A 25,346-nucleotide genomic window follows, 5' to 3' on the forward strand; every position below is an offset into this window, starting at 1 on the left:
AGGAAAGCTGAAAAATATCATCTGAGGGTTATACAACCGATATAACATGTTCAAATGTTAATAAATTTAATCCAGGGTTATCCTGACACCATGAAAACTTTCAGAGGGTATAGAAATATCAATAAAACCATTTGAGCACTATATCTTGCACAAGCAATTGGAAGTCCAATAAAAAAGAATTAAAAATGAATAAAAATAGAAACAAAAATTCACAACACAAAAGAACATCAAAAGTCATTGCTATTGTAAACCAAGTTTCCAAAACCAAGTTTTGCCTGATTCTTTTTTAATTGTTCTAAGAAACAAATGTTATATCTTCTCTTATACCTAAAGTAGCTTGCTTGCTTCCTTCCTCCTCCAATCCTGGAAAACCCTAGATGTCTCCCATCTAAGTAATACAAACAGGCTCAACCTTGCTTAAATGCCAAGCCCATATAATATCTGGTCCAGATCCTACCAACTGAATGTACCCCAGATTTTTATCAAGCTAAACTGAGCATAGCTCAATTCTAAAATAAAGAAGACATATCTTTATCCACTTTAGCTATTCAAGTATCTACCAATAAATCAGATGGTCATCAGTTCCATAATCAGAATCACTGGAGACAGATGTGATTAATAATTCTAGTTCTTTCTGTGTCAACTTCAAGGTCTGACAATTTAAGCGTAATTTTATTGTACTGCTACAAATTGACAGGAAAGCTGGTGCAATCCATATTTAGATCAAATCTATATTTTGTACCAAGTATAAAATAGAGTATAAATTAATAGTCATGACAGGAAAGAAAAACAGCCTTAGTTTCAGTAAGAAGGATTGTGTCTTGGTGTCTTTTTTTTTCTGGAGGTATGACATCAAATGCAGATATTATTGTTTTATTCTCATATCCAAATAATGCATTGATGGGCAGAAAGTAAATTAGGATCTGCTAGTTGGTGACTGGGTAGTCTTTTGCAATAAATCAGCAAGTTTACTAATTCACATTTATTTAACAATAGCCCAGCAATAAAGCTTATCCTACCCCATTCCCACAGAAAGAGGTTGCTTGGGGGAAAATACTTGGGGAAAAATCAGAACTAGATATTTGTGTAAAATGACTTGTGAGTTTGGTTCTGGCACTGATTACAAATGTTTTTAAGTATCCTACTCAATTCTTAATATATATATGTTGGTATATTCTCCACTTGGCCCTAGGTGGGACTTCAGAGTTCTAATAAAGCACAAAGTTGATTCCACATGTCTGAAGTCTGTTCATACTTCCAGAAAAGCGTGATTTCTCTCAGTTGGCTTCTGATATTAGATGGATGCTCTCTATTCAAATTGGGTTAGGGAATGAGAAAATTATGGGAAAATCTGATGTACATAGGAAAAAAACCTGTTTTATCCATTATCTACTAAAATAAAAATTTCAATCTACTGTATACAGTTTATCTAATTTTAAAAAGTCTTTTTTAAGATGACATGCTAGAAATATTTTGTTAAAAAAATTAAATCCAGTTAGAGATCCATTGCAAAGATTGCACAAATGAATTCAGTCATATGAGTTTTATTGGTTAATGCTATGACAGACCTCTGCTCAATATACATCTGTTACACATTATGAACTAAGAGGTTCAGCGTGTAAGGAAATAGCATGTGTTTGATGCATTCCAAATACTGTTTTGATCCTCAATTGACAACTGAGTTGAAGACCATTACCAAAATAATGCAGATTTACTATGAGGCAGAAATTACTTTATTATGAAGAATTGTCTGTCATTATAGGTAGCATGAACTTGTCATATTTCAAATCATAAATATGAATCACAACTATACAGACTATAATTGAGGGTCACTCTTGAATACTCTTCCCATCTTCACACGAAAATAGATTTCCCACTTATTCTGACTGGCCCAAGACAGGCATTCAGGCTTACCACTTGAAATACAAAATATTTAGGGTTGTGATTGAATAGTAGATGACTACTCAAGGACAATCAACTGGCTCTGATTCACACAACATGAAAATTGGCTTTCAAATCTTCCTAAACTAGAAAGAAGTCAATTAATTGGTATGTAATAATAGAGAAATTAGGCAGGCATAAAAATAAATAATATTAAATATTTATGTAGTACCTGACATATTATCCAGATGTCCTATTAATTTATAATGTAGTAAAAATAAATTAAACAAATAATATCATTAAAACAATGAATTAAAATGCAAGGTGGGATTTTTTAAAAAATCACCTTCTGATGACAGATTTGAAGCATAGATGCCAAATCTATTTTTCAAAACTTGTTGTTTTAAACATTTTGGAATTCAAGTTCTAGGAGTTTGAATTTGAAATTCTTTGGACACCCTCAGTTCGCAGTAGTGAAGTATGGCCAGGAACCTACTGCAGGAGATTCTGCCACCAATAGCCCCAAACCAGTTTTGGATCTACTCTATTCTCTGAGATGGGCCTGATCCAGGGAAATCAACTATGCCAGCCTAGAGCCATTGTAACTGAGAGTATTTCCCCACACCTTGCAGCCTTGGTAGCATAATATCGCAGAAACTTGAATCATATGAACTAGCTTCTTTCCAGCTACAGCTCCATCAAAGCAAGGTACCAAATATTTCATTTAATTGAAGTTTCTAGCCTATATCCATTCTGTTTTTCAGGTTCTGAATTATCACTTGATAGGGAATATGATTATGAGATTTTATTTTTAGTTAATGTTTATGAAATATTATCCTGTTTTGCTGTGATGGTTATGACTTTATTATTCACAAAATTTAAAATTAAATTAAAAGAATAAAAATAGAGAGAATTATAGACACAGCATACAATCTCCCCAAAAAGAAGAAAGGTCTTCCTGGGTCTCATCAGTTGAAATTCTTTAATCAAAGGGATTCAGCATGTACTTCTCTTACCAGATCTAACAGGGTGGGTAGAGACAACTGGAGAGAGGAGGCCCTTCCAGTATCCTGGTCCCATGCCATGAAAGGCTTCATAGGTAAAAACTAGCACCTTGAATTCATATGATGATGCAATGAATTTTAAAAACTAATATTCAGATGAAACCAGATTTTTTTTTAAAATTAGGACTTATGGATGTGCAGTTAGAAAGGACACCCAATTGGTTTTATATATGTTAACAGCAGCAAGGCTACTATACACACAGATGGAAAAATACAGAAGTACCCACAATGGAGGTGTGGATTGTGAAGATGGCAAAACTTGCAGAGATGGCAAAATTGACCTGTTTGATTAGGGACAAACCAATAAAAGTACTTCTATAAAAGATTGGAAACCTTATACGGACTTTTTGCTGAAAACAGATAAAAGTGAACTGGTGATTTCTGCATTTGCTGATTAAAAGCTGTTGAATATGGGAAGAAGGGAACTATATAATGTAGTTCTAAAGGGGGAGAAATGATAAAATTTTGTTTATAACTGCTGTAAAGAAGATAGGAAGCTGCTTTTTCCTTTTCCTTTTTTCTCATCTGTTTCTAGCCCTTTTTTCTTTTTCTTATCTACTTTTCTTTTATATATTTGTTCTTGTTCATCTTTTAATTATGTAAAACTTTCAATAAAAATTATAAAAAAGAGAAAATTGGCACTTTTAATTGTACCTGGAAGCATACTGTAAGTGCAGCTTACAGACAAATGGTGTACCATTGGTGAAGTGAGAAACATCCAATTACCCACGCTACCATATTCTTGGCCGACTGCAGTTCCAATATATTCTTCAAGGACAGCCTCATGTAGACCAAATTGCAGTAGTCCATATACCAAAATGTGAGTAACCATTGTAGTGCTTCCTAATCCAGAAAGGACACAACTGCAGTACATAAAGCAATGCAAAAACCCCTAGTCACAGTTGCCATCTGCTCTTTGAACTGGAGCCATGAGCCCAGGAGGACTACCAAATTTGCAATAGTTCTGTCTAGGGTAGTACAATCCCATCCAGGACTAAAGATGGAATATCACCAGACTCAGGGGGCCTTAAAAGCCAAAACCACTCAAGTCTTGCTAGGGTTAAGTTGAAGCCTGCGATCTGCAGGGGCGGAGAGACCACATAGGCATGAACTGGTCCAAAACCTCAAATGCCCTCTCATTCTAAGCAGCAACTAAGGCCTCAGCTGGCTGATGCCTCAACTCTTCAAGAATAACCCCATGCCCCCTCTGGAATCCAACTGGGTCCATCAAGCACTTGGGGCAGACTGATTGAATAGGTCCAAATTCCTGTGGTGGAGACTAGCACCAGAGGGCTCCAAAGTGACCAGAATGTGTTCTGACCATGGCAGGGGAGCAATGACAATCTCTTCCAACTCCAGATCACGGTACCACTTCCCCAACAGGAAGATGAGGTCCAAAGTATGATCACTATAATGTGCTGGGTGCTCAAGGACCTGGATCAGGTCTATGGCTGCCATAGTGGCCATGACCTCCCAAGCAACCTCCAATTCTGCCCCCTAGGAAGGCAGATTGAAGTCTCCCAAGACCATAAGCCTGGGAAACTCTGCCACCAACGCAGACATAGAATCAAGGAACTCTGGCAAGGAAGTTGCTATGCAGCAGGGAGGATAGTATAGCAGCAACAATCCCAACTGATCCCTAGAACCCAAACTTAACATACAGGGTCTCATACCCACTCATCTGTAGAGCAGCACCTCTAACTGCCAACACCGGAATGCCTAAAAAAACCCATAGCTACTCAATCACCCCTTCCCTGGGTTCTTGGCTGATGCCTCAACCAAACCCCACCTGGGCACATTTCTGAGAGCATACGCTTCCAGCCAGCTCAGCCAGTAATACATGCCAGTTCAACCCTCTCATCCATGAATAAATCACAAATGAAGGAGCCCTTATTGTAAAATCATTGTAAACTGATATTTGGCATTCAGCAGCAGCAGCTAAAAGCCTGGGCCTCTGAAGGTCCAATGACCAGGACTGAGGCTGAGTGTAAGAACGCTGCAAGTTGGCATTGGCACCAAATACTGGGTCTGCATTCCCCAAAAGTGGCCCAACTACTGCCTCTGGCCATATCTTCAACCATCACTATATCGATGTCACTGCCTGCCTTTAACCTCCGTGAGGTAAATGCAATGTGCATACAACCTTTTAAAAGATGATGGCATATGATAATGATCATAATAAATTATAGCATCTGAAAAGTAAGGGTTAACCAAGATTTTAGTAGGGTACTAAGTATTTATATCATTTGAAATGCTATCATGTTATAGAACTCATAATTTTTTGCAAACCAGAAAATTTAAAAAGGTCTCCTAACTACACAAAAGTCTAGAAAGGGGGAATGAGGGGAAAATTTACATGTAGTTTTCTTATTCAAAACTTATTTAGAAGTAGAAGAGTAGAATAAGTTGATGAAATAAATGAGACGTACAGTAATAAATACTGTTTTCTTTGTGACTCATATATGCAGAAAAGCCTTGATCCCTCTTTACAGACAAATGATATATTTAGAAATATTTGTAGAGAAAGGTACATAAGACATACCAATCACTGATCAAAAAACTATCCAATGGATTAACAGCCTTCAGGTTCTAGAACAATTGTTTTTGCTAGCTTTTCAAAAGTCAAACAAATAAAAAACCTCAAACAGTACTAATTTTATAGTTGAAAGTTGCAATCCTATGCAAACCTATTTGGGAATAAATCTCATTGCACAATTAAATTCAGTAGAGTTTATTTCTATATGTATAGAACTGGACTATAAGGAACCTGGAAACATATGAATCTGCAATTCGTTCTTCTGCTATAAGGAGAAAGCTAAAAGGGAAAAACAGAACTGTGTGAATTAAATTCTGTTAATTCAACATTGGATTTAACTCTATAAATATGTGTCATATGCTGTTTTTCCTGAAGGCAAAATAAGTAAGGCCAATTTTAGATTAAATGGCCTGAGTTTGGAGAGAAAGAAGATGAGCCTATAAAGTATACAATATGTAGTGCTTAATGGTTGACAAAATGCCAATTTTAAATTGGTCTGCAATATATAGCAGAAATACAGAGTGTACAGTATGCAGAGTTAAACCTATTTAGGATATATACGCCATATATACTGTCATAGTTGGTGAAAACAAAAGAAGGGGCAGGATTATAGACTTCCCTGTTGAACACATAGGTGTCTTTGAAGCTTATCCGGAAGATTAGGATGTTTTTCTCTGTTTTTCTGTTTCTTCTCCTGTTTTCTTCTCACTTTATCTTCATTCCCCTATTCTCAGTACTGATGCCCCATCTCCACCCCCCTACCCACCACCAATCCCTCTCCCTGCCTCCTTTTTGACTGTTTTCGTTGAAACAACAGAGGGAAAATCTGTGTATAGTATGTTTCTATACTAAGCAAGGACCCATCCCAATCCAAGCTATTCCTGGCTTGGTCCCTTCCAGTCCTGAGCTTCAGTAAGGTAAGAGACTGCCTCCTCTGCCTCCTCTTCAACTCCCCCCTGCACCTTGTCCAAATCGCATGCGGCCTTCTTTGTGAGGCTGTGATGTAATGGACTTATGAAGGCCATGCTCAGGGAGATAAGCATGTTCTTAGCCCCCAACAGGAGCGTGGGAAGTTCAAGATGAGGCTGGCACCTTCCTAAGGAATTCATGGTGTTGTGGCTGGCTGGCTTGGGAACTTGGGTTCAGTCTGGTGAGATTCTATCTTGAGGTGGAAGCTAATAAACGCAACAGAACTGTATTTGCATTGTCTCGTGGAGTTCTTTGGGCTGAACCTGACAGAGACCCTTGGGAAGAAGGCCTGGTGCAGCCTTGTCAGCAGTGGGAGGAAGAAGATGGGCAAGGTCACCTGGAGGCAGTAGGGCCAGCAGGGTGGCAGGGCAAGCAGAGCCCAGGGGAGCAGGGGAAGCAGAGCCCAGGGTAGCAGGCAGCAGAGCAGCAGGGTGGGTGGAGCCCAGGGCACCAGGCCAGCAGAGTGTAGGGCAGCAGGGCCAGCAGAAGCGGTGGAGTGCAGGGCAGCCGAAAGGGCACAGATGGGGGGAGAGAAAGGCAGGTGAAGGAAGTTGAAGCACCCCTGCAGTTGTGAGTGTGGGTGGGCTGCCAAACGTCCAAATTTCGATCACATGACCGTGGGGGTGCTGCAATGGCTGTAACTTCAGGGACCAGCTGTAACTACCATTCATTCAGCACTGCTGTAACTTTGAATGGTTGCTGAACAAATGGTTGTTAAGCGAGGACTACCTGTACTTATTAATTCTATTAATATAATTTTACCATTAGGTTTTGCTCCTGCCTTTTTTTGGGGGGGGGGGCGAGTGTGGCTTCTGGCAGATGTATTTGCACATACATAATATGTCTACACATTTATTAGGGAGAAAGAAATCTCAAGAAATAGTTTCAACTAGAATTGGCAACCCTAGGCTGATAAGGTGGGGAAGCTGGGCATTAAATTGCCCAGGTAAACCAGACAGGGAACATGACTAGATGAGCTAATTCTACTTTATTGTAAGGCTATCTTAACAGAATCTTGCAAGTCTGAAAGGACAAATCTCCCACCCTCCCTATTTACCCCCTGAGTAGTTAGGCGGGTTCTTCCTAAGTTTCTTTCTCTGGCCATTACTCTGTTGAGGACTCCTTTCTATTTTATCCAATCATTCCCTGGGCGGCATCTCTTCCCCCGATTCTTCCAAGGTCACCCTTACATTCCATCACATAAATAGATTTATATCTGTGGGGTTGTTTGTTTTTTGTCTACTCCATTTAGGGGCAAGTTCCTATTAATATCAGAAGAATCTTCTTTACTGATAAGTATGATACACGAGAGGTTTCCAAAGCTTCCAAATGTTGGATAAGGCCAACAGAAAAGAAGCACAGCACTGAGCTAAAGTACAATAGCTAGTAGAAAAGAAGTGCAGAATTTCCACTGCCATTTCACTCACTGGAAAAGAACCACTAGACAATGGCTGCATTACCCTGAGCATTATCAGAATCTGACACCTCCTTTCTATTGAAAGTCCAGAAGCAACATCCATTAAAATGACTTTTCTATATATAATCCATAGCAAATTAAAAACATAAAGTGACAACACAACACAAAGCATATGACAGTTATTTCAAGGCAGATTTTTTCCTAAAAAGGTATTGGCAGGTCTTAAAATAATGCCGAATCTGCATTGGCAGCTGCTGGAAAACACAACTCAAACCTCTAATTTAGCTTTTCTGCAAAAGAACCACTGTTGTTTCTTCCTCCTTTGAAAAATGGGATAGCCTCCCCCCTGCCTTCAAATAAGAAAAAGTGCTCTGGTACACTAAAAATGAAGTAGCTTCCACACTAATGAGGACAGACTTGCCAAAGTACATGGACCTATATTATATGTAAAAAAAAAATAAGAAAAAGAGAGAAATTGCAAATTTAAACATAATGACTGAAAATGTATACAGTAGCTATTCCCTTTGCTGGCAGACAAATACAATGAAATTTCTCAGAACAGCAGCTCTTTTGTGCTTGCCTATTATATTTATACAACTGCAGATCAAGTAGTTGCTTAAATGCACACACAGCAGAGTTCTCTTCCTGTATCAAGATAATATATAAAGTAATAACAAGCCATAAACATAAGGCTGTATCTGAACTAAAGACATCTATGGTTGCAATAAGGACAGAACAGAGTTAATGTGCAGGATATCTTGCACTATTTAACAGAAAGGTCCCTATGTCACAGTAATTATTACACTTTTTAACACTAATATCAAAAGTAGTCAGAAGTACATCTACCTAACTATATCCTTATGCTACTATACTTTTTTTTTATTTTCCTCTTTTAAATAAAAAATGAAGAATCTGAATTCCAAGAACTCCCATAAATATTTAGGTGTTTTAAAACAGTGCATTCACACGTATGCTGTTTTTCCTTACATTTGATCACTCCCCGACTCTTTTTGGCTTCTGTCTTCAAAGGAATTGCTTTAAAGCCTAATTGTTCTATCATTCTGAGATCCAAAGCTGTAGTTATGTGTGTGGCTATGACTAAATTCCCAAAGAAGTAGTCAAGGGTTTTAATTAAAACGTAGCTGGCAACCTTTCACAGCTAGTACAAACTTGATCTTTTCCATATCTTCAGTTCATCTTCTCCCTCTCTGGATATCTGCACTGGGTACACAGATCTTTCACTGTGTCATTCTCCTCTTTGGTGCTGTTGATCTTGATCTGGAAGGTGCATCTCTTTAGCAGTCCAATACTGCCTAATTCCATCTTTGCTTGCAGGTCTACCCTAGCCATTTTTCTTCTTCTCCTCTCACCCTGACTCCAACTCCAACACAGCTAACGTTCTGCCAGCTCCTTAGCCCATTTCAACTTCCCCCCTCCATGACAAACTGTATGTATATGAGAAAAACATCTATTTCCACCTCCCAAAGCATTTTTCCCAGCCTCAGATTATCACCTCAAGTACAGTTTGTATGTCTGAGAGATAGTATCACAAGACAGCAGACAGTATTTACCTTTTCTATTATGTCATACAATTGCAGAATTGTTTATTTATAATTTAGATTTATACGGTTGCCCAATGATTCTTTTATGTCATAGCTTCCTACCATTTGTTGTCACCTCTGAAAAGACAGTAGCTATGAAAAATGCAGACAGGATTTTTTAACAATATTCTTCTTCCTGGCAAAGACATGCATACATACATACATATGTAAGGACTAGGTTCACACATTGTGTTAAGTTATAATGTGGTTTCTTTGGTTATGTCTTGGTATGAATCCAGTCATTGTGATTGTAATTGTTCTTTACAACACAGCATGTTCTGCATTTGATTGTAGTTTATTCAATAAACCATTAGTAGACAAATTAAACTGCACAGAAAATGGGGAAAATATCCATACCTTGCCATTCCAAGACTGGAAAAGTTCAGTGGAACAATCAAAACATCAAGCCGGGAAAATGGGTGCGTACCCAGCAGATCATACGCAGCAGAGAGACACTGAGGAAGCAGGTGGGGTAAAACCTTTTTGCAGGATTCCTTAAGGCACAGAGGAGCAAAGATGCGATGAGGAATAATAACCTGAGTAGAGGTGGTAGGATCTTGGAAACGACAAGGATATGGTATATGATCGCAAGCCTTTTCTAATAACCTGGCAGAGACAAATAATAAGTCATTGAACGTTGATTTTTTTTTTTATAAGTTATGAGCACTTGAAGATAATTCAGCAAAAAGGGACCAAAGTGTTTGGGTTATTTGTTCATACAGTGTTAACAGGGAAACATTTGGATCAGAGGACAATTTCTTTTCTTTAACAGTCTTTTTTTTTTTTTTAATCAGCTATACACAGAATTCAGAATCCCATCAAGGCAAGAAAAATGTGGTTTGGGTAACTTGCTCAGAATTAGAGCTAGTAGCTCTGCGGGGATTTTCTGCTTTACAACCACTTTCCAAATATTGTTATATTTTGTCTCCCCGTAACCTCTTTATTTAAGAAGTAAGACCTGCAATGTAGGCAGTGAAATGATGTTAATGCCCTAAACTACTCAATAATCATGAACACCTCAAGCTAGGATGCTGTTAGAGCTATCTGTTGAAAGACATTGTCAGTTATCCTGCATTTTCATCTTTATGGTTCTTCCAGATGAGTGTGAAAGTTCTGTGATACTATGATAGCAAATCTGATAATTATAAAAACAAAGGACAGATTGGAGCATAGAACAGGAAGGGGGGGAAAAAGAGGGGTTGAATATTGTTTCTATATACATGGCTTGTTAAATCATAGCAGTTGCTGAAATTCTTTGCTTACGGCCTCTGACATTTTTCAATAAATATTACTTTTGTGAAGTTCTTGTGAGCTTGCCGAAGTAATCTTTCCTGCCACTGGATAAAACCTAACAATGAGATTTTATCATGCAGTCATCCTGCCCTGTTCAGAGAATTTTACAGGAAGTTGAAATGATGCTTTCTTCCATTTATAACCCTATCATGTTTTCTCACCATTTTTTTAAACAAGCAAAATATCTTAAGTAGAGAAAAATGGAATAGTGCTACAATGCCTTTGCTTTGATATAGCTAGTTAACTGTTTTAAATCCATAACAAATTTTCTGTAATTAAACAAATAAATAGCATAAATATCATCTGGAGATAAATATCATCTCCAGAACATAGGACAATAGATTATTAATGTGCACATAGCCTGAATTATGTTTCCAATCTGGAAGGCTAAACAGTCACAACATATTAACAATATTTTTTTTGAATTCTTTGAACAAATTTTTGACATGAAACTGATGATCTGTTACTGATCCAGAAGCACTGCATGTATCAGATCTGCAACATGCTTTTCTGTGGTACTATCATTCTATAAATATAGGAACAAACAAAGATCATTAGAAACGTGATTGTTCAAACCAAAAATGAAAAGAAGGAAACGTGAATGGGAATTTTACAAGACAGCCTGCTAAAAATGTGAAAGAAGGATGCCAAAAATATGAAATAGGAATAGCAGTCTAATTAGCTTCACAGGGGATATTACTGCATCAGTCAAGGCTGTAAAACAGAGAACAGTTTTTACAATGTAAAATGGTAAGCAATATGGAATTTAAAAGGGAAAAAAAAGCAAAAGGATGCTTAAAAGCATTGTTTTATTAGGCCTTAATTAAAATTAACCTATTAAGCAATCCCATTTTGTCTTTGATTGTGCCTCTGTAGTGACATGTGCAACCATACGCTTGTTAATCTCAGTGTTAAAAACAAACATGGTTTGAATTATTTAAAACTAACAACACTGTGACTGAAAAAAGTATGAGAGCTCTGTAGAGTTTAGGTGTTCAACTTTTACATTATGCAGCTCAAGTAAATCACAGAAAAAGCCATGCTCTTATTCAAAGAACCCTTTCTTTCTGCATAAGCAACACACCCTTGCCCATCCTCATTCAGTGGACTAACTTCTCTTATACAGTTTTCTTCTGCTTTGATGAAACATGTTCTTCTATTGTTCCTTGACTACAATGATTCATTTTCTTTTATAATAGAACAAATTGAATGTTCTGTAAAGTACATATTTTTCAGCTGTAATCACCAACCTGACATCCGCTTTTGAGGACAGCCCATCATTCTTCAGAACATCAGTTTCATAACTTTTTCTTTTAACTTCTGCCCAACATCCAACAGCAATAGTAAAGGTAGATGCTGGCATTGGCATTGTAACATAATAAAACCAATTTAATATACCTAAGAAGAAAAACATGTACACAGTATATTATCCATCACATTTGCTCACCATTTGTTAAATCTAAAAATGTCTTCCATGATTCAGTTAAAACCTGAAATATAGATTTGTTTTTGTTTTAATGTTTCACTTTAATGTTTTAATTGGATAGTGGCCCTATCCAATTAAGATAAAATGTTACCTAGAAGGGAACCAGGAGTGCAAGACCCCCCTCTCCTGCAATCTCCACCTGCTTTGCAGATGTTGAAGATCTGCTCTGGAGTATTATGAGACCCTCTAGATCAGAATTTGGAAATATATAGGGTGGTAAAGTGCTAGAAGATCTGGAGAAAGTCTTATGGGAGTGGTTTTCTGCTTTGTGACATGAGATTTCACAGAGTTTTTAAATGGTGGGAGTTCTTGCCTAATTTATCTGATATGTAACATGGCAGCAAAAATACTGAGTGTAATACAGTGTTGCATTAACGGATGACCACCTTGTGAAATGGATTCTTCCTTGCCCCATCCAGTTTTTGGAATCCCCAACTCCTTCCAAAAAGCCAGAGAAGGGTGGGGAATGTGGAATGAAGTCAGAGAAAATAATTGCCATATTTAGCAAATTTGCACAAAACTGAGCATCTTCTGAATAAAAAGGCAGGATATAATTGGAATATGTATATGTGTATCTCCACGTAATTTAAGAAGATTCACTTCCTTTGCAAATGGGAAAAACATATCTTACAATGTTCAGTACATTGGAGGAGTACATGTAGCTCCAATGAGGAACAGAAGAGAAACAGCCGTGCCATCTACTTGTGCAGAATTGGATGTCTCTCATTAAGCAAAAGTATCAAGGTGGGATTAACCTCGGTATAAACATACATATACCCATTGTAAGAGCCTTGCTTTTGCAATATTGACCTAATATACTCAATTTTATACTAAACTACAATAAAATAAAGGTTCTGTAACAACTTCCTTTATTTTGTTTAATATGCATTAATTGCATCTAATTAATTAAGTATTCAACAAGCTTCTTTTATTCCACTGTATTTTGTATATGCTGGTTTTGTACAAAAGTTGCAAGTCAGGTTCCATCTTTACCCACAAACATCTTTAGCAGTGATCTAAAAGAAATTCACCATATATTCCTATGGGACTGAACTACAAGATTTGAGAAAATGCACTCCACTTACAGCACAAATGACATATGTGAACAAAAGCACATGCTTTAAGATGTTGCAGATAGCTATTTAACATGCTCCCATGCACTCCAAAGCATCTTCTGGAGATCAAATCCAACGCACTACCCAGGCTAATGCACATTTACAATGGACCCAATTATATTTTTGGAGTTGATTTCAAATGCAAATCTATGGCAATACAGCAGTACAGCCATTCTAGTATTGTACTCATTGGAAGATGAGTGGGAAACAGTGGCTTATCTTTGAGCCTCAATCCCTGCATTATCAGCATAAATAATAATCACTTATCTTCAGGGTTATTAGAAGGAACTTTGTCTATTTATGTAAACAGTTTTGAACAGTCTAAAACTAGTACCGTATACTGAGAGCAGCAACTCCAAATACCATTGTGTCTGTGAGTACATACCAAGGAACGTACCATGCTCTACCATCCATTGACATGTTCAAGGAAATATAGTCAGCAGAGAAAGAAAGAAAGAAAGAAAGAAAGAAAGAAAGAAAGAAAGAAAGAAAGAGAGAGAGAGAGAGAGAGAGAGAGAGAGAGAGAGAGGGGGGGGGAGGGAGGGAGGGAGGGAGGCCCTTCACTGGGATAGGAAAGGCCTTCTCTCCTACCATAAACAGTTGGGCAACTGAATTGTTGCCAACTGGTGGGCTTCCCTGCCTCCAGTCTAAATTAATGGATAAATACTTCAGTTCAGGACATTTCAGATCCCCTTTTGTGGTCTCTTACTCTGGGAAGAAAAACACAGGGAGGAGAGAGAAAGAGGACAAAAGAAGCAAAGGGAGTCCCACAGCAGCCATTTTGTGGTCGTATGCAAGGCACATGATTAAAAAGAAAAATCTGTCAAATGTATCTTTGGGACTAAAATGGTTCCAGACCTCTACAAATCTAAAGAACTATCTAAATGATAATGATTACTTTAAATGTCTTTCTACTGAACCATCTCTTGTTTTTAATAGGCAGCTATCATGCTCATCAGTATTAGAAAGTTTCAAGCTCTCTGTATATCCCATGTAGCATTTTTAATAATGTATAACTTTTTCCTTGAAATTATACAAAACAGAAATATCTGATTATTCTTCTCTTCATTCTGCTTTATCTCTAATTATACTGTTTCCAAAAAAGTGCAAGAAATAAGCTAAACTAAAATTATTTTATCTTTACTTCTGTTTTTCTCTTTTCTTTGCCTTCTTCCTCTTTGCCTTTCTGTCCATAGTATTCAATCCACTATCTTACTATATCTATTGGGACCTTGTAAGGCTCCCTTGGATACAGCACCACCTAGGGTAGAATGAATGAATGAATGAATGAATGAATGAATGAATGAATGAATGAATGAACACACACACACACACACACAGAGTATGAAGTGCCTATTTCCACATGGCACTGAAGTGATCCAACAAATATACAGAAATCCTTAAAACGTTAGTTTACAATGTTTTTGTTGTTGTTGTTAAAAATTAGAAGTGAATTGCTTCCCAAGAATATGCTGTATTAATAATTTGTATAGCAATCAGTTCTCACCATTACTTCTACATAAAAATTTGCACATAAATAACAGGGAGAAAATTCCAATTTATTCACAAACTATGCAAATTATATCATCTGAAGCAATGCTGTATCTATAGATTTAAAATGTTATGCAGGAATAATTTACATCTAATGTATTCATTGAAAACGCATTCAGATTTTAATTGTATTATCAGGTTGCTCTATTTGTTTATTTTTTTCTTCTTATCTCCTTCAGAATGTGTTGTTTTTTTGTTTGTTTGTTTTGATATCTCAATTATATTTCAATTTACTTCTTGTCCCCTGCCTTGAGAACTGATACCCTGAGAAGACCATAAATTGCCTTTTAAAATATATTTAATACATTTTAATAAAATATTGTCTTATATATAGGAGAAACCCAGCTTTATATTATTTCTACTGAATTGCAATTAATTTAAACAAGCTTAAAATCCATTATCTAAAAAGCCTAAAGAGTGAAAGAGAAATAATAGCTGATAGGTATTTTAGCTCATATGTTTATTAAATCTCAGTTCAGAGGCTTTTCCTCATACTTCCTGAATCTAGCAAGATAATCTGAAATGAAATACAGTGGAACCTCGGTTCACGAACTTAATTCGTTCCGCGACTCTGGTCGCGACCCGAATTGGTCGCGACCTGAAGCAAATTGTCCCATAAGGTTCAATGTAATTACTGTTAATCTGTTCTGGTGTGGAGGACAGGGAGGCAGCTATTGCTTGGAGGGAGAGTCCCCCTCCTACGACCACGTGTCAGGGGCGGAAAATGGCCGCGGACTACGTGTCAGGGGCGGAAAAATGGCCGTGGACCACGTGTCAGGGGTGGAAAATGGCCGCGGACCATGTGTCAGGGGGGGAAAATGGCCGCCGACCACGTGTCACGGGCGGGAAAATGGCCGCGGATCCTGTTCGTGACCCGAGGCGGAGTTCGCGAACCGAAGCAAAATTTTGCGGCCGGAGCTGGTCGTCACCCGAAAAGTTCATGAACAGAAGCGTTCGTAACCCGAGGTTCCATTGTATTTTTAAATTTTGAAGGAGCAAATAACCTCTTGATGATTTGCCTAGAACTATTCAGCAGGTTTCCAAGAGACTTTTCAACAGAAGATTTTTTTTTATGTCAATTAATATGAAGCTGGGGAAAAACAACAGATGCTCTAAAAATTGTAAATGCAGTATACTTCTCCCCAAATCTGAAGGAAAAAAAGATTTTTGAAACTGTGACAATTAACATGTATCTGAAGAAAATATTCCTGGCCTGAAAGACTGTGCCTGTGGAAAGAATTGGACAGAGTCAAGGATGAACTGATACCATCAGTGGAAACCACTGCAGTGACAACTCTTCCTCCAAAAGAACATTTTTCTGGGAATTCCAGTTCCCAGAAAATTTTCAATATCCACAGATATTGAGTAGACAAGTAGCCCAATGCCCCCGCCCCCCAGTTCTCAAGCACATGCTCTGGGAAATCCAGCCTCACTTTCTGTCCACAAGGTTGTCAATTATCTAAAAGGCTGTCATATGCAAGCAGGAGCTTTCTCTACTGAAAGTGAGGGCATGACAATGGGCAGAAATTAAAGGAAAGGAGATTCAGAGTGAATATTAAGAGGAACTTCTTGATGGTAAGAGCAGTTGAGTATTTGAACATTCATGGACTCCCATCCTCTAAGGGCTTACAAACTGAGTTTGGATGGCCACCTGTCAGGCATGATTTAATGGATTCCTGCATGGAGCAGGGATTAGATTAAGATGATCTTTGAGATTTCTTCGACTTCATATATTTTATGATTACAAAATATGCAATATTCTCCTTTCCAAATCTTAAATAAATATTAAATACTCATCACATTATTCCCTTGCAGAGTAAGCAACGTGATACAAAGTGCAGAAGGAATAAGAAACTGTACCCCAGAAGAAGACATGATATTATGAAAAACGACTTCCGTTGGTTTCAGATGTCATGCCAAGTTGCAGTTACCAAAAACAGAACCTAAAACTCCAAAATTCCTCCTCACGGCAGAAGAGAAGAAAGGAGAAAGCAGGCAAGAAAAACAGTGCAAGCCCTAAACTCCAAAAGATTCATTCTCACACTAAACCACTTTTTAGAGCAGAGGCCAGGTCACTTGATACAGCCTGAACTTTGCTGACATGCAGAAGGGCAGCAGCTAAGGATCTTCCCTAAGAAGAAAACACTGCCTCTACAGCCAGACAAGGCAGGCTAAAGGGTGGCTGCCCTCTTAGCTCTGCACTGAAGTATTGTCACATCTTGGACAGGGGCCAGACAGCTCCCTGTGGCTAGTGAGGGGCTTTTGGCAACTTCCCTCCATCTGCCCCAACAGAGAGTTGGGGGAGGGGGGAAGTAAGGCAGGCAAGGTGAGATGAGTGTTGCACAGGGCCTCCTTGTTCTCTGTAGCCATTAGTCAGGGTGCAACAGAATGGCTGCTTTGGAAATGAAGGCAGAGGACAGAAAAAGCAGAGATGGTGGTGTAACTCAGCAAACTCCAATGAACTTGGCTAAGAAGGGGAATGTGCCTCTCGATGAAAAGGAGAGAGGAACACTGTCCCTGCCCAAATGGGAGGTAGAAGGATGTGCTCCTGGTGTGCCCTTCACCAGCCAAGCTCTGCTGCCCAGGGTCACGGGGAAGAAGCTGCTGCACTCTCCCTCGAGCTCTTCCATTGCTGAGGAGCTGTATCAGCAACGGGAGTGGGGTCAGCATAGCTCTGGCCTATCCCTTCCTCATACTAATTACCTACCTGCTGTATATCTCAAAGAGAAGGATCCTGGTTTCTACCCTAGGCTCACCACTTTCCACCCACGACAGCCTGATCGACTAGATGAGTCTTAGGCTCAAATCTTAAGCATGATTCAATGCTTCCCCATTAAGCACCAAATGCCAATCGGTTTTTTCTGTGTGAAATAATGTATCGCTTTTTAGCCTGGTTTTTAGTAAAAGTAATCTGAATTTGAGCTAAATTTGCAGAAAATTGAAGACAAAACATGATTTCTTAAAAGAGAACTGCCAAAGTCATTTTTATTCCTTGGCAGAACTGAAAATAATATTCAGGCATAGTTGCCTCTTCTGAGCAGATAAATCCTGCCAAGTTTCAGATTATTAGATTTAAGGGTTTTATGTTTATGCAGCAACAACCAAAACAAATATTGATGTTCTGCTTTAGAAAAAGTGCTGCCAGATAAGTGGTCAAACTGAAATGGCAAAAAACCCTCTGATTTGCAGAATTTTTTAAAAAATAAATGTATGTTTAATGGCATACTATGATACTATTCATAATATTCAAACATTTCTTGATGTTTGACTTGTTAGAGACTTTAATATCATATATGAAAAGGTTTCAGACTCTTGAGCTAACAAACTAATCCTCAGGGGCCTCTCATGACCATTCTCTGTTCCCTTGGTTCAAAGATACATTTGAATGCTGTCTAGTTTGCGGGTCAGATTTGCTTAAAAGGAACACACGCATTCTGGATGAAACTAAGAATCTGGAGCAAGGAGAGACAACTACAGTGGTACCTCTAGTTACGAACTTAATCCGTTCCGTGACTCTGGTTGCAACTCGAGTTGGTCTCAAGTCGAGGTAAAGTTTCCCATAAGGTTCAATGTAAATCCGGTTAATCCGTTCCGCCCTCTGAATTTGGTCGCACCACGAGGCAAATTTCCCCATAAGGTTCAGTGTAAATATGGCTAATCCACCCTCCGAATTTGGTCGCACCCTGAGGTAAATTTCCCCCATAAGGTTCAATGTAAATATGGCTAAACAGTTCTGAAACATATGCATTTTATTTTTAAACCTCAAAAACCTTCCAAACGCCACAAAAACCTTCCAAACGCCACAAAACACACCACAAGCCTCACCGAACATCTCCTTGCTACCGCGATCTCGCCCACAGGAAGCCACGACCGCGTGGCAGCAGGGAAAATGGCCGCGGATCCAGTTCGTAAGTAGAGGTGAGTTCGTAAGTAGAGGTAAATTTTTGGGGCCGGAGCTGGTCGTATCTCGAAAAATTCGTAAGTAGGGGCGTTCATAAGTAGAGATACCACTGTACTTTAAAGTGTTACTTTAATTTTTTTTAAAAAAATTACTCTATGAATTACCAATATAAACATTTTTTTTAAAATAGTCATCTAATAGTAAAAGCTGCCAAACAAAAAAATACAATACATATAAAGTTTAAAAAAAAAAAACTGATGGAAATCTGTTTTATAGAAAAGCAGAAAATACCTATAAAATAAAATTCAATTCGGCAACAAAAATCAATAGTTTAAAGCATCATCAATGCCTTGGAAAAAAATGAAGCACATTGAAATACTGATCAGCAATAATTTACAGAAAAGCAACTATCAAATTTATACATAAAAGTGATATGCAAACAATTGCTCTGAATAAACATGCTTGCTTTTTAATTAAGTTGCATCAGTTGTTCCATTTTGGCAATGAAGATTTTGAAGTGGTGGATGGCGTCTGCCTTTTAGGATCAACCATCAACAGTAATGGAACCAGAAGTCAAGACTAGCACTGTGAAAATAGCCACAAAGGGCACCTAAACAGCATCACTTGCTCGGCATGGGGTAGAGATAGCATACTGATGATACCGAACCCCATGCTGGCAGATGACCTCTCCCAGCAGCTTCATACAGATATTAAATAGGAGGGGAGAGAGATCTGAGCCCTGAAGCATCCCACATAATAGGGGCCTAGGGCTGGACCTATCCTCCCCCACCAGCACTGACTGGTACCAGCCAGAGAGAAAGGAGGAGAATCACTGCAAAACAGTGCCCCCACTCCCAAGCCCTGGAGCTGGTCCAGCAAGATACCATGGTTGATGGTATCAAAAACTGCTGAGAGATCCAGAACGGCCAGGATGGACACACCATCCCCATCCCGAGCCCTCCAAAGATCATCCACAGACTGGCATTCCAGTCTCCAACCACAAGTAACACTGTTCTGTCAATTTCAGATTCAGTTTGAAATTAACCATATAACTCATAAAATTCCTCTTCTTCAGCACCAGTAATTAGAGCATAAATTTTAATAACTATTATATTAAAGTCTAATTGATATTTATTTATTTATTGTTTGGTCATTGACCACATCATACCCAAGAACTTTCCCTGCTATAGCTTTCCTGACTATGAAAGTAATACCGTTCTTTCTTTGTTTTTCATGCCGAGTTGTACGTACTTGAGTAACGAGATGTCCCAAAGACTTTAATCTTTAATCATGTCATAAACACCTTTAGTATTCTGAAAGATCCTCAGCTCTTCCTCAGCAGCACAATGAGTGCCATCTGACTTGAGAGGCCCATCATCTGGCACTATATCGGCAATCACTTTATGCTGTTTGTCCATGTGATTTTCATGGTAAATTCTAGGAGTGGTTTACCACTGTCTTCTTCCATACAGTATGGATGACTTTGCCATTGTCACTAAAATGATCATCTGCCTCCAGCATCTTCAAATATCACTGCTGTCCCATATAGGTGCCTGCTTGCTTTAGCTATGCAGCTGCGATGACCTTTATGCCTGGGGGACCTTTGTGGGAATAGATACTCTTGGTGTACACTCCCAGCATACTTTGCTCATTTCTCCCAGGAATACCCTCCCCTCATCATAATGAGGCAGTATAGCAGGATTTGAGGGAGGGAGAGTTGAGATAGGGAGTAGATGCTTAAAGTAGATTACAGTTATGATAAAGAAAATTAACTCTTTGTAAGTACTAAACAAAATTATACTAATGCCTTTTGTGTTCTCTGCAGTAATCAAAAGTATACTGTTGGATTACTAAACCAGACTACAATTAATATATTTTTAAAAAGGCATAGTGATGTCATTTGTAATCCACTAATTAAGAGCTAAATGGTTTCATACCGCATGATTAAACTTCTCAAATTGAAAGCAATCTTTGTTCCTTTCCCCCTTTTAAAAAAAAAACAATATGGCATAAAGGAATCTATGCTTTATATACAAAGTCATTCATGAGATGATCAGCAAAAATCCATCACAATTTGCTGAACTACACAAAACTGTAGCATTTAATTTAAATAATTTGCTACAGCAAACTTCCCCAAATATTGTTACCTCATTTCTTTATTAAAAATTTTGTAAGGGACCTCCGGAGGAGGCGTGGCGAATTAAACACATCTCTGAAAAGGTGGAGATGACAACTGCAGAAAAGACTAAAGAACCAGAGTAGATCAGTTCTTCAGAATCTCTCTGGACAAGGAGAGGATGGGAAATTACCCACCTGCTTTGGACAGCTGCTCCTCATGAGGAGACTGCAGGACAGGTGCCTCCTGTGGGTTTGAGCACTGGGAGACGAAAGGATCAAGCCATCATTCTCACAACTGCGGCAGAGTCTTTTAAAGGACTCTGAGTTTGCTAACGTCACTTTCTAATCACTTTCGGAAATTGCTTATTTAACCAACCTAAGGCTATTAGAGGTCTTCAGAACGACAAGTTTGAAAAGTCACCTGGTGAGTTTACCTTCTTTCTTGAACAAAGGAAAAATTAACCATAAATTTAAGAACTTAAAGAATTGGAAATAATCGGCAAAGATTTTGATCTAAGTAAGTTATAAACTAATAAAGGGTACAGACAAATTTGAAATATTGAGACTTTTACTTTAAGATTTGGGAAATAATTAAATAAAATAAACAGCATTTAATGGGAACCAAATTGTTTTGTCTATCTTAAGTCATAATAGAGATCTGAGACTTTATGATTTCAGAAATTGGACACTAGAGAGGACTAAAGATTCTAGGTAGAAAAGGAAAAGGAAAAAAAGTGTAAGCTTGCCTTTGGTTTTTGGTTAATACTGGGATTTACAAAATGACACAAAATGTTATGACATTTGAAATACTCCAGGAGATTTTCAAAGAATAGGGTCAGAAATTAGTAGCTACAATATCAGCAATGTCAACAATGATGTCTGTTTCCATGGATAGACTATGCCCAAAAGATGCTAATGAAGGAATGACAGATGCAAAACAAATTTTATCTGATGCAGAAGTAGTAGAATCAGAAATACTGGATAACAAAAAAAGTGTGGATTACAAGATAGAGAAGGCAGCTAAAGTGAAAACACAAATGGCAAGCCAAGAAAATGACCCTGATAAGGACTTTCTACTAGATACACAAAATAAGTTAGTTAAAGCTTTGAAAATCAAAGTAGAATTATAAATGATAAATCAAGAGAATGATCTGAATAATAACTTTTTACTGGATTTACAAAAGAGGTTTGCTAAAGCCTCAAAGAAGCCTTTGGGATGGGAAAAAAGAAAAACTGAAGAGAGACCAAATCCTACAACATCTGAATGAATTAAACACCAAGACTGTAGAAGTAACAGGAAGGAATATAAAGCTGGTTTGTTTGACCAAGGTTAAAATAAGATATGTTTTTATAAAGCTCTGGTAATCCTTTAAAGGACTTTTTGCTGACACCAGGACTGAAAAGTTGATGATTTATGAATTTGCATATAGATAAGGGATGGGTTATGGAAAGAAGAGATATTTGTAACCTTATGGGGGTAAAGAGTTATCAAATTTGTTCATGCTTGTTGTGGTGAAGATCTTCTTTCTTTTCTTTTTCTTTATCTTACTTCTTTTTCTTTCTTTGCACTTTTTATTCTTTCTCTCTACTTCTCTTTCCTTCTCTGAGTTTACTTTGTATTTGCTTTTACTACTATAATAAAATGATAAAGAAAAAAAATTGGAAGAAATTCTAAGATTGTATTCCTATGATACAGGTAATGTCCAACTGAATTCAGTAAGGCTTACTTCTGGACGACATACTTATAATAACAAATAGTGAAAATGCAGCAGAGCTGATTGAGAGACTCAAGAAGTGCTAAAGAAATTAAGGGCGCAAAGACTAAATACAGGAATAGTCTCTTTAAAATGCATATATTCTTCGGTGATTATGTCAATCTGCGTGCATGTGCATGCATTTTTGTTATCTGCATTTTTAAATTTAAATAAAAATAAAATTCTGTAGTGAAGCAGATTTCAATCCAACCCACAGAAATAAGATTAATTAACATAAAAATAATTTACAACAAATAGGATTTGTTGCACCGAAGTTCAAATTTTCAACCTCAGTATGAAGCCTAATCCAATCCAAACAGTTCACACCAAGAAGGTGCATTCTAAGTCATAGTTATTATTTCTATTATTTAGTAAACATGCACACTATAGCATTCCACTTTATTTCTCATGTTCCTTGTATCAAAGAAGAAAAATGATTTTAGCCCACTTAGGGATATCTCAACCTCTTAATCCTAGCTGAACACTCCAAGCGCAACTCTAACCTGTTCCACCCTTACTGCAAGAATGTAATTCCAACACCACCAACAAACATACCTTCACAAACATTTTAAATCAGGATTTCAGTTTATTATAAACTGTTATGGCATCTATAGAAAAGATTTCTATTATAAGTTTGTTTTTAATTAATCCACCTACAATATGCATATTACTAATTCCTGAAAATCTTAGACCAGGAGGGATGAGGAAAGAAAAACTGATAGGAACACAGGAATCAAGTAAGAAAGAAAAAATTTAAAAGAATGAATATAAATGTAATGGTTCCAGATAGAGGGGGAGCTAGAATCTCATCAGGCTATATGGAAGAAATACTACATTGATACTAAAGCATTTTCCAAATGAGCATTGGATCAAATATTAATATAGCAGATACATGCTGTACCTTTTTCAGATTCTGCTGGTTCCGCTGCATTCTCACCACTCATCAGAACAACAAAGCGTGCATCTGCTCGGACTGTAGCTTGCCATGTTGACATGGCAACAGGCGGTTCTTGGCATGGAAAAAGGGCCCTGTTGTTTATTGGAGATCCCACTGTATAAACACATGGTCTGTAGGGAACAGAGAAGGATAAGGAAGTAATGTGTACTATACAACTAATTACAAGGAAAACAAAATTGCCAACAGGAGCAGTAATTCAAACTACTAATGCCACTCAATACATCTGGTCTCAATCTAGCCTGAAAAGAAAGGATCATACTGGAGGATATTCACTTCTTGAACCTTAAGTGAAATTTGTATAAATTCTGGCTTGCTCCTTGATGTCTCTGGAGACCTGAGAAGACAGAAACATATTGTACTTGAACTTATATGAGGTTATTCTGACCCAAATAGTGTCATAGACTGGTTTTGAAAAAAGTCCCTGAATTGATCAGAAATTTGTCATAACCAGGAAAAGCCTACCATATGGAATCTGAGTCTGCAGATTTACAGAGTGGATCCATGACTGCATCTAGCATTAATGCATGGTATAGCATTAGGAGGGTAGACTGTAGCAATCTTCAGGCCTATTTGTGACCTCTTTTCTTCTCCTCCGGCACAGCAATAAGGAAATCAGAAGCTTCCATTTCCATTTAAGGATAGCATATCATTTAAAATTTAAACAATGATAAATCCTAACTATGGTTAATTAGATTTTAGGTTAGAAGTGTTCAAAACCATCCTCTTGAAGTTGAACAGCAGAGAAAGGAAAAGGAGGCTGTAGATAAATCCAAGGCTTGCTTTTATAAATCTAAGGTTAACAACTGTATAGAAACTAATCCTATATCCATGTGTTTTTTCCCACAAAAGTAAGGGTAAGTTAAATCCCCAAGTGTTCTTTGCTTTTCCCACAGTAGCAAATGGCAGCTGTTCACATCTGTGGCTAAAAAAACAAAAAGGCTTGTACTTAAGGACTACACCAGAATAATGGCTAGACTTACCCCATCCTGTGGCAATTTTAGTGTTTGAGTAGCAAGTAGATTCCTCCCCCACCCCATCCTTTCTACTGTGTCCTTAACTGTGGCAGAAAACTACTGAGCTCTCTTGAGGCACCACTGGCAAGTATGTCAGCCTTTGTCTGTACTGTATAGTTCTGTCCCTTCTTTCATCTGCAGACCTTACTCTAAATTCAAGTTTTGAATTATCATTACACTAGCTGGTAATTCTGAGAATGTAGCATTAACACATTTGGAAGGTATCCAGTTCAGGATGGCTACCCTAAAATATGACTACAAGAGACCAAGAACTGTCCCTGTACGTAAGTCAGCAAAAGCTCCTTGATATAATTAACTTTTGGTCGCATCCCTCTCCCAAGAGACTCTTTAAATCCCCAATCAGTAATTCCATCCATTAAAACAAAATATTACATTAAATATTTAGTAAACTGCACAGCTTGATGACCTTTTCTTTCTATCTTCTAAAGATTTTTATTGCAATAGCCCAGCAGGCCCTATTCTTTTTATTAAGATGTTTACTGAAGGGAAAGGAAGCACAGCCAGCCCACCTGTTACCTGACACATGCCATTATCCACTCCCACACAGAGATTTTAACAGTAGAACTAAAAATAATCACAAGAGTGCCAGAGAACATTTAAAATGATGAAAGCAATTGTCATGCTCCTTTTCCCAAGTGCCTCTCACGAATTTTAGGATAAAACATATG

At 37.8% G+C, this 25,346-nt stretch overlaps 1 protein-coding gene across 7 annotated transcripts in view; it reads right to left on the minus strand.

Moving 5' to 3' along the window:
- AOPEP (aminopeptidase O (putative)) overlaps positions 1-25,346 on the minus strand; it is a 213,431-nt gene that overhangs the window by 171,162 nt on the left and 16,923 nt on the right. For all 7 annotated transcript variants that reach the window (XR_015793697.1, XR_015793696.1, XR_015793695.1 and 4 more), the window contains 3 exons: positions 23,588-23,754; positions 12,012-12,159; positions 9,826-10,074 (listed from right to left, as the gene is read on the minus strand). Coding sequence is in view for 4 of the 7 variants with exons in the window: in XM_088129867.1 (XP_087985993.1) it covers positions 9,826-10,074; positions 12,012-12,159; positions 23,588-23,754 (564 nt within the window). In the remaining 3 variants the exon portion in view is untranslated. The remainder of the gene's footprint in view (positions 1-9,825; positions 10,075-12,011; positions 12,160-23,587; positions 23,755-25,346) is intronic.

The sequence above is a fragment of the Python bivittatus genome, unplaced genomic scaffold (genome assembly GCF_059951505.1).
Source record: "Python bivittatus isolate LINGU-HERP-01145 unplaced genomic scaffold, Pbiv_v1 ctg000850_np1212, whole genome shotgun sequence".
NCBI classification, from domain to species: domain Eukaryota; kingdom Metazoa; phylum Chordata; class Lepidosauria; order Squamata; family Pythonidae; genus Python; species Python bivittatus.